Source organism: Macrotis lagotis, chromosome 3 (assembly GCF_037893015.1).
Source record: "Macrotis lagotis isolate mMagLag1 chromosome 3, bilby.v1.9.chrom.fasta, whole genome shotgun sequence".
NCBI classification, from domain to species: domain Eukaryota; kingdom Metazoa; phylum Chordata; class Mammalia; order Peramelemorphia; family Peramelidae; genus Macrotis; species Macrotis lagotis.
Window position 1 is genome coordinate 204,634,407 of NC_133660.1, and position 10,604 is coordinate 204,645,010.

Consider the following 10,604-nt stretch of genomic DNA (forward strand, 5'->3'; position numbering starts at 1 on the left):
TAGCTTTCCAAGAAAAATATGGGGTTGTCTTGGAGATCAGTTTGGAATTATTGAAGACATCACTCAGTTTCCCAAATACAATCCAACTTCATCATATTTCAATGTATCTACCTCTTTCCCCATCTGTGTACCTGTCTGGATGTGCACACTAATTCAATGGACTGGCTACTCAATCACTGTCATAGTTTGAAAATAGATGTTTTTTTTCATACTTTTTTTTCCTTGTAAAAATTATTTGGCTGATTTCAGGAATCTTACTGAAATGTTCTGGGGTTTGATGCAATTCTAGCACAATGTCATCTGAAAGCAGGAGTATCTGAATAAATTCAATATTAATAGGAAATCCCTCTTATTCCCACCCCTGCCAGAGCATCATCTATAACAATAGCAAATACTTGTACTGGATGGACATAGCTTTTCCTTCTGTATGGCTGCCTTGAAGTTAATAATCAGAAAGTCATTGAATAGAATTATCCCTGTGGTTGTATCCCTCAAAGAATCATGTAGCATCTCAACTTGAATATTAGAGATTCCTTGATGCCCAAAAGTCTATAACATTCTGTTTTGCCTAATCATCAGCAGAAATGCCAAGTGAAATGCTTTTTAAAAAAAAACCCAACACAATGAACACTTTGGGATCACATATTTTCTACACATTCTTGCAATTGTCTGAGATGTTTTTGTCTATTGTAGCAACTCATTTGTGACAGTCTGACTATGCTCTTCTTAAACCAAGTCAAAATGTGATTTGTGTGTAGTTCATTCTTATAAAAAGTGTATAATGATGAGAAAATGCTTAGGTGGGTCAATATTAAATGTGACTAATTACCTTTATTTTAGCTGTAATAACATCTATATTTTTTCTAATTCTTTGCTACCTTCTCCCTGACAAGAACTAAAATAATTCTTTTGTGAACTTGATCTGGTTTGGATCTTTCTTCCAACTTCATCTATTCAAGATTTGAATTACTCTTAGAGTCAAAATGTAGTAGTTCTTCCCTCACAGAGTTGTCATGAGGATCAGATAAGAGAAATATCCATAAAGGCCTTGGTAGACCTCAGAATGCTACAAAAGTATTAGCTTTTATCATACTTGGGGTCAGTGAGGACCTAGGTTCAAATCTCTGCTTTATAACTCTGGGTAAATCATTTTCCCATTCATCCTCAATTTCCCCATCTGTAAATTGGGGATAGCAATACCTCCAGTACCTATATCACAGGTAAGAACAAAGTAGACAATTAGTTGCAAACCTTAAACTCATCTATAAGTGCCAAGAAGGCTGTTGTGAGAGATAAAGGGAAGCAGGAAAGCTTTCTAACTAGATATCCTTTGCAAGAAGATGGGAGTTGAATGAATGAAGGATTGATCTCCAAAAGATATATATGTTCATCTCCATTGGAATTCACATATTAGTTCCCAACCTGCTTGGCTCCTTGAGCCCAACTCATTGAGAAGGACATGGATCACATTTTTGGAAAGTCTCATTAGCAGTATATGTGATAACCCTTTGCTGATCATGAACTTCCCTCAAAGACCTCACATAGGGGGCGGCTAGGTGGCGCAGTGGATAAAGCACTGGCCCTGGAGTCAGGAGCACCTGGGTTCAAATCTGGTCTCAGACACTTAATAATTACCTAGTTGTGTGGCCTCGGGCAAGCCACTTAACCCCATTGCCTAGCAAAAACCTAAAAAAACAAAAAACCCCAAAGACCTCACATAGTACTTTGTTATGTCAACTAGTTAATATATTTTACTATGGTTTATGGATGTCATCCACTCACACCATATTTCTCTTCTAGACTGTCAGCTCTGTGATCCTGCCTCCTGGTACAGGGCACCATGTACAATAAACATTATAATAAATGTTTATTATCCTGAACACAGTAGTCCCATATGGAATTAAATTTAAGGAGTTAAAACTATAACTAAAGGAATCTGAAAATGAATTTGTACTTTGTTCAAAGTGCTTGCTGGCTTAACCTTTGTGAAACTGTGCCATCTGCTACATATGTGAAGTCTGTTATTGACCCAGCGAAAGGATCAATACACTTTCTTATGCTTTATACTTTCTGGAATGGATTAATTCACTGAACAAATATTGAGTGTGAGTTACGTGTTGGACTCTTGTAAGGAAGAGAGAGAATTTCTGTGGCATATATCTACTCTACAAGAGCCTGAGGACCTGGCAATTTGGAACAGACTGCAGAGTAGACTGCTTCAGCCCTCTCTGTGAATCAATGAAAATTTGAACTGCTGCTACATGACCTAAATCACAAAAAAGAAAAGAACTCAAGTGTATAAATAATGATGATGGCAGTTTTTTTTGTTCGTGTAGAGGCAAAGAATTGAAAAATAAGGGAGTGCTTTTTAAAAAAAAATTAGGGGCTTTATTTATTTATATTGGGATTGCTATTATTTTAATAATTATATTATATTATTATGTAATTAATGTTATAGTTATTAGGACAATTATTCATATTAGAAAGTTTGTTCAGTCATGTCTGACCCTTCATGACCCATTTGAGGTTTTCTTGGCAAAGATGTGTGGTTTGTCATTTTCTTCTCCAGTTTCTTTTACAGATGAAGAAACTGAGGCAAACAAGATTAAATGACTTGCCCAGGGTCACATAGTTACTAAGTGTCTGAGGGTGACTTTGAACTCAGAATATGAACCTTCCTGATTCCAGACTCATCACTCTATCATATGAGTTGTTCTTGAAATGCTCAAGAAAACATCCCACATATTTATAATGGATTAATTTCTAATTTATATGAGCAAAGGAAACTGTTTTATGCAAAAAAAAAGCATTGGTTAAGGAAAGCTCTCTCTCTCTCTTAGCTGAGAATCTACTCGCTCTTAAAATTTTAATGAGGTTCTGCCTGCAACCATGGTTGCTATTTCAAAAAACGTAAAAAAGAATATTGGTCTGGATAGGATATCACATGGAGAAAACAATTTCTTTAAAATTAGCTTCTCAAAATGGGGGGGGAGGTTCAAGAGAGAAAATTAGTGTTTAAAGCATCTACTGCTGTTGTTGACCTTCTTACCTGAAGAGGACTAAGACGATATCATGTTGGGGTCAAGGTACAACAGTGTGTTTGACTAATGAGGGCCTAATGAGACTAATACCATCTTGAAAGGTTCTACAACAGATCAGGTACAAATAGTCCACATGAACATTTGGAGTGGAGATGTCTCTAAATTCGTGCATCTCACATTTCCTTTGAGCTACTGCAATTCTTTTTTCTTTAATGTGGCCATGCCTTGCTGAGTAGATCCACTATGTTTAAGGTGAAATATTGGGTAGGAAAGAAAGCCTTAAAATTAGGAAGACCTGGTTTCAAGTCCTACCTATGATATTATTCTCACTTAACCTCTCAATGCCCCAGGAGACTTTCCAAGTATCTATCTTGTAGTGTAGGTGATCATTGGCAAAGAAAATTTCCTCACAGGAAATTCCCTGTATTAGCAAAATCATTGGTCTAGTCTAAAAAGAAAAATGTGTAAGGTTTTAGGTTGGTTTTTTGTGATCCCAAACTGAAACTATCCCTGTTTTCAAGAAGCTTACATTCTAAACCATTATAAGTAAATAGAGGAAAGGGAAGAAATCTGTAATTTTATAGGTACAGGGAGCACCTAGTGAGGAACTCACTCCACCAGTGGGGCTCACCATTGAGTCTCTGCAGGGGATAGAACATCAGATCTGGATTCAGTAAAGAGGCAGCTCGGTGGCACAATAGATAGAGCACCTGCCCTGAAGTCAGGAGGAGCTGAGTTCAAATGTGGCTTCAGATACTTCATACTTACTAGCTATGTGACCATAGGCAAGTCACAACCGTATTGCATTGCCAAAAAAATTATTAAGAATATGAAGTTGGTAAGACCTGAGCTCAATTTCTGAACTTACACTCTTAGCAGTTTTGTGATCCTGGGCAAGTCACATAACTCCTATTTCCTTATCTGAAAAATGGGGACAAGGATAAAACTTATTTCACAGAGTTGTTTTGAGGATCAAATGAGATAAAATGTGGAAAGTGCCTTACGAACCTTAAAGCCCAAGTTAAATATTAACTATTAATATGATCCCTGCCTCTTCAACTTATACTCAGAGACTCATTATGACTTGCCCAGTTCATTCATACAAGAAGTACATCTTATGGGAGGAATCTGAATCTGAGTTCATGGCTCTATGAGGCCAGCTGATATGTCTCATGGGGCCCTGTTACAAGTACATCCTTCTGAGAGACTTGGTGGAGTCCCAAAAGTGGGTGATTTTTTTTTTTTATTTTTGAAGACAGGACATTTTCAGCAGAAGATAACTAAATTCTGATGTTTTTTTAACAACCTTAAAAATTCTACAGGTTCCTTACATGCTCCAGCATCACCACCAGCAAAGAGCAAGAATCTGAGTAGAGAATCTTTTCTCTCTTATTTAAACATTCTCATGCAGTGTGCGACTCTGGACAAATTGCTTCCCCTCTCTGGGTCTCAGTTTCCTCCTCTGTAAAATGAAGGAGTTGATCTCAAAGGTCCTTTCAACTTCTGATACTCCATAAATCTGAAGATCTAGCAATGTGCTAAGATGCCCCAGATATATACACCCCATAAATTAGAATAAATAAGTCTAAATTTTCCCTTTGCCATTGATCCTGCTGCTTATGAGTAATAAACTATCTAGGGATGGGGTGACAGTAAAGAACCCTCAGAAACAGTTCAGCAGAGGTACCCATAACCGGATAAGAACTTTTGAGAGGACAGCAAATTAACTGAACACCAATCTTTCCTGAGATTGAAAGCAGAAGGACTTGGCTAATGCAGTATCTCATTTAGGCAGCCACACCTCTGTCACCCCATGGCAAGCAGGCAGGTGATGGGCTTTTACACGTTACAATCCAGTGCTGGCACCCTCTCAAGTGGGTGTAGCCAAGAGAAGAAATGAATAAAGTTATAAAGGGTTTTTTTTTTCCTTTTCTGTAGTATCATGTTGTAAGAGCTTATGATTGGACTGTGGGAGTGCTCCCGGCTGTATAAGTAACACAGTGGCTTACCAATTGAGTCCAGGTCTTCTGAAAGGTTACAGAGAGATCCTAAACTGCAGTGGAGTTGAAACTGGTAAGGTAAGTGACTTTCAAGTCTCTGCTTCTATTCTACTTTCAATGTGAGAGTGGTCTCATGAGACCAAAGCCAGAAGGGTCCCCCCAAGTAAAAGAGCAGTAAGTTTAAAAATCTCCTTTCCTGGTTTGAGTCCCAACCATGTGCTACTTACTAGGTGATCTTGGACAAAGAACTTAACCTTGCTAGGTCTTGGTCTCCAGCTGTGTAAAGAGAAGAAATCAGACTTAAAGAATGCCTAAGGTCCCTTCCAAATCTGACAGTTTATGATTCTGTGATTCTAGTTCCTTTAACTTTTTGAGTGAGTTTAGTTAAAAAAAACTTGGGGAACTTGCAAATGCTTTCTCATGTACAAAAATGAAGCCACTTAAAGTGTCCTATTTACCCTCTTCTTCCTCCTTTTCTTCTTTCTTTCCTTCCTTTCTATCTTCTTGTCTTTTTTCTTTTTCTATCTCCTCTTTCCTTTGTTCCTTTCTCCCTCCCTTCTTTATTTCCTTCTTTTATCCTACTTCCTTCCTTTTTTGTCTTTTTTATTTTTCTGTCCTCTTTTCTTCCTTTTCCTTCTTTGCATCTTTCCTGTTCTTTTTTCTTTTTCCTTTTCTCCCCTTTTCTTCCTCTTTCCTTCGTTGTTTCCTTCTTTTTCTTTCTTTTTCCTTTTCTCCTTTTATTCCCTTCCTTTTTGTTTTGCTTTGTCTCTCCTTCCTTCCTTCTTTCCTTTGTCTTTTTTCTTTTTATTTGTCTCTGTCCTCTTTTCTTCCTCCCTCCCCTCTTTCCTGCCTTCTTTCCTTCCTTCCATCCTACCTACTTTCCTTCCTTTCTGTCCTTTTTTCCTTCTCTGTTTCTCTCCTCTTTCCTTCCTTCTTCCTGTTTCTTTCCTTCATTTCCTTTTCTTTTCTCTTTTTCTTATCTCACTTTTTCTTCCTTCCTTCTTCCTTTCTTCCTTCCCTTTTTTTCTCTTTCTTTCTTTTGAAAAATTTCAATAATTTCTTTCTCTATAAATTGTGCTCAAAGATTTGGAGTATCTTCTATAGGGATGAACAGAATATTGGAGCTGACCTGGATTTATAGATAATCTAGCTTCACTGAGGACCAGCAAGGGAAGGTAACTTGCCCAAGATCACAGAGCTCCTTAGTGGCACAGCCCTGACTAGACACTTCTCTATGGGAGAGAATCCTTTATTTTCATGTATAGATCACCTTAGCTTCCTCACATTTGCTACAAACAGTAGTCAAATAAGGAATGAATAAATAAACCACAGGGGTGGCATCATGAAAATCATGTATTTTGAATTAGAACATCTAGAATCAGATCCTGTCTGTCTTTCTTAATATTTGTATAGTCTTGGGAAATTATATAACCTTTCTCTGGGCCTTTGTTTCCTCATCCATAAAGTCTGAAAATTGGACTAAAATTTCTAAAGTTCTTCCCTATTGAAAATCTGGGAGCCTCTGATTCTGCTACTCATCCAACTTTAAGCAAAGTTCTGGAGAGAAGCATTTGCAAAAACATTTTTTAAAAGAGTATATTGGACTGTTAAAAGTTCCCAGCAGGGAAAAGGGTGGCTCTTCAAGCATGAGTTGATGTGATTCTCATAATTCCAGGAGCCAGAGATTATCCCTCTATATGCTACTCTATATGTGGGTCTGAGAGAGTTGTCAGCAGGAATGGTGGGACAAAGGAAAAGGGAGGAGCTTCTGAGAGGAAAGGCCCTCTGACTAATCTGACTTTGTAAAACAGGTTTCACACCCAAGTTGGAAGCATGAAGATAAAAGGTATTGCCCTGTTCTCCATCCTGCTTCTGGTCTCACAGATGCTCTTGGTAGATTGTGAAAAACAGAAGAAAAGAAAAAATGGGAGAGAAGGTAAAGGAGAATGGAAACAGCCTGACTCTCCTGGCAAAAATGAAAGAGACCAAAAAACTAAGGGAGGTATAAAACACCCCAGGGGCAAGTTTTCTACTCAAGAGAAAGTTCCCTGTACTTGGGCAGTGACTGAGGAAGGTCTCACCCTGAAAGTATATTGTAAAGGACAGGAAGCCCAATTTGAGTGTACCTATGCAGGCAATCCTTCCTCCTGCCCCCATTTTTCAGGCAATGAAAAAGCCTACTGGAAACAAATTGGCCGTGCCCTTCGGAAACAGAAGAACCTCTGTGCAGACCCAAAGGGTGTGCTCAAGACCCGTGTGTGTAAGAAAGGCCCCAAAGAAGCCCATTTCAAAATGGTGGACTCCACCATTAAGAGTAAGAGCCAGGATAATAGAGGAAAAAAGGATCCCCAAATAGCAGCTTCCACTGAGAAACCAGCTGCTCTGACTCTCCTGCCAACTAATCAGCAGTCTACTACTCCAAAGTGCGAGGAGGATATGGAAGTGATCAACCAGAGGAAGGTGGCAGAAGACTTTTGTGGAGAGTCTTGGAGTTCATTATGCACATTTCTACTCACTATGTTACAGGACAAAAAATGCTAGCAAACTCTTAGGAGACTCGCCAATTTTCAGTCCCTGCCCCTAATTGGAGCCTTTCTCTCTCTTCATGTGCTGCAGAAAATTCATTCACTCTTCCCTTTACAGCATGAACTTTATGATGCTGAAATGGAGGACAGCTATATATTTAAATGTGTTTTGTAATTTTTTTTCTTGTTTTATATTTTGGAATTTATACTTCATTTTATTTTCATACAGGCTGCTTACAATTGCGAGCAGATGTTACAAAGGCTGTAAAAGAAGTTGTATATCTGTGTATACACATAAATGTAGATACATGTAAATATTTATGCAAAGATGCATAGGTGCATGTGTACATTTATATAAGTACATATATACACACATGGAAAATTTTCTTCTATTCCTATTCGGGTTCAGCAAGCCAAAGAGATGGTTTCAGTGCAATGTACTTCCTTGACACAGTGCTTCTCACCTGGCCGGGCACCCCAGCTTTGGTCAAGATAATAAAGTTTTGCAAATTTGTTTAGCCAATGTTTGCTTTCTCTCTGTCTGCTGCTATAAATAGGACCCATACTTAGGGAGATGGAGTAAACTCTCTCTCTTTGTGGGTTGTGATGTCAGGAATCTAGGAAAACTCTTCTCCAGAGTTTTAATTAGTGAAATTAGTGCCTCAGGGTAAACAGTACTAATGTTACATTAAAACTGGCCAGGAGGTAGGGAGAACCTGGGATACTTTCCCTTAGATGAGTGATCAAGACCCCAGGAAACCTCAAAGCTTATTGGGTGCTGAGGAGGTCAACATATAGGAAGGAGAAAGGTGGGACTGAGTAAAAGATTGGGCCTGGAGAAGTTCACAGAGTGGAAAAAGATCTGAGAAGTATCCCACTCAGTTCCTAATTCACCAGTTTTCCTTGTCACTAACTTCAGAGCCAACCTAAGAGTCAGGGAGACCTTAGTTCAGATTCCAGGTGTTACACATGCGGGCTATGTGAAACTGTGCAAGTCACTTAATAGCAATTTAACTATTAGCATTATCTGACTAACCTTATCATTCTGCCTTTGAAGCTTCATCTCTTTAACCGCAAGTTTTGATAATTATTGAGATGCAAATTCTAGAGCAGGGACCACATTTAAAGTCATTTATAATTATCAGTTGCTTAGTGTTAATCTTATACAAGCTTTTGATAGAGGGATGGGGGAATAATAATGTTTTATCTAGTACTTTTTATAAATTTTCTCTTTGGATGTTCACCATAATTCTGTGGAATAGGTCAGGAAGACATTATTATTCCTTTATATGAATGAAGAACAGAAGAATAGAGAAATGACCCCTTTCTCCCAAAGTCATATAGTGAGGAGAGGGAAGGGAAGGAAATGGGGATAGGGACTTAGGTTTGGAACTCAGATTTCCAGATAGCAATTATGATATTACAGCCTATTCTATTTCCTATTATATCATACCATTCTTTCAAGAGTATAAAGGTGCTGGGAACACTGATAGTTGGTTTTGTTTAGTTCACATCTTTGGCCCTGTCTAATGTTGTTAGTCTAATAAATCTCTTGAGGGACTATCCCTCATGCCTTTCCAGAAAATGGGTAAGAAGAGTTACAAAGAAGTACCAGTTGAGAGGTCAGTTCCCCAAGAGCAATCTCTATCCTGGGTATAGGCCGAGGAAACAGCTAGAGGAAGAGAGAAGAGCTGGAGGAATATGTATGTTAACAGCCAAAGGATCTGAATTTGAATCACATCTTTACTATTTACTACCTTTGTCACTTTGTGCAATCTGTTTCTTAAGTCTCATAAAACAAAGGGGTTTGGCTACATGATCTCTAAGGTCAGGTCTATGTCTTATGACCTGTGATTATAGAAAATGTTTTAAGCATCATTGTCTAAGACTTGATATTATATCATTACTATCATAATATATATGAAATTTATATAACTATAATAATAATAATAGCTAAAATTTTCATAGCACTTTAAAGTTTACAAAAGACTATAGATACATTGGGCAGCAAGATCCCACAGGAAGTAAGGAAGGCTCATCTTTCAAATCTGCCCCAGGCTCTTCCCAGCTGTGTGACTTGGGCAGGCCCTTTTTGCCTCAAAAAGGTGGAGAGATGGAAAAGGAAAAGGCAACCAAGAAAACCCCAAAAGGGGTCACAAGGAGTTGGAGACAACTGACAAAACAACAATTTGATCTCCACAGCAACCCTTTGAATTATCTCCTTTCTTTGCAGATAATGAATTTTTTTTACTTTGAAATAAAAAATTTTTATCTTACTATTTCTGTTTTCTTCATGGATTAAAAAAATTTTGTGACTTGGTGACTTGGTCATTTAAGCTATTTCCAAATTCTAGTCATTCTAGTCACTTAAGTAGGGATGTGACCCCAAGTCCAGAATCCAGAACCCAGAACCCAGAACCCTTACTGGCAATTATGTAACAATAATAACAATCAGCACGTTCATACTCCATCCCTATCTCTCCATCAATCTTCACGTTGTCTTGATGTCAGCATTAACAATATCTAGATCTTTCTTGCATAGAGTAAACACTCGATAAATATTTGGTGTATATGTTAGTGAATGAAAGAATTCTCTTTGCTCGGTAAAAGGTTATTACCAATTACAACTTTATACCCTAATTAAACTGGGATATGATTACAGGATCTTCCAGGTAACCTTAAATCACCCAAAAAAGGTGAAAGTCCTTTCCCTTGGTTTCCTGAATTATAAAACAAGTGGGTTGGACTTAAACTCTAAGGTCCCTTTATGTTTTAAAATGTTTTGAATTTATGAATCTCCTTCTACCTTATCCATGAAGAAGATGTGAAATCTGGATGACAGAACTTACTATTTCATGCCAGTCTATCCAGAGAAAATTCCTATAACAGAATATTGAGAACAATAGAGTATTTGTTTTTGCTTTTTTCTTAATGTACTTATTACATTGTCTTCCTCCTCAGCTTGGCTCCTTTTGTCTCCACTGGAAACTTCCTTCCTGGGTGCATAGCCCTATGAATGGATTAGGAGAGACTGTTTC

General features: G+C 37.9%; 1 protein-coding gene across 2 annotated transcripts; it reads left to right on the forward strand.

Annotated features, from left to right (window-relative positions):
- Nucleotides 1–4,997: 4,997 nt before the first annotated feature.
- On the forward strand, nucleotides 4,998–9,793 carry FGFBP1 (fibroblast growth factor binding protein 1). Of its 2 annotated transcripts, none has more exons than XM_074227488.1 (2): nucleotides 4,998–5,119; nucleotides 6,853–9,793. In XM_074227488.1, the coding sequence occupies exon 2, from the start codon at nucleotides 6,875–6,877 to the stop codon at nucleotides 7,580–7,582; it is 708 nt and encodes a 235-aa protein (XP_074083589.1). In that variant the 5' UTR covers nucleotides 4,998–5,119; nucleotides 6,853–6,874; the 3' UTR covers nucleotides 7,583–9,793. The 2 variants fall into 2 exon arrangements, with proteins under 2 accessions (XP_074083589.1, XP_074083591.1); XM_074227490.1 differs by having other exon boundaries at nucleotides 4,998–5,114.
- The last annotated feature ends 811 nt before the right edge of the window (nucleotides 9,794–10,604 follow it).

Excerpts from the sequence above, each read along its gene's own strand:
- FGFBP1 (XM_074227488.1), top strand. The coding sequence starts at position 6,875 with ATGAAGATAAAAGGTATTGCCCTGTTCTCCATCCTGCTTCTGGTCTCA.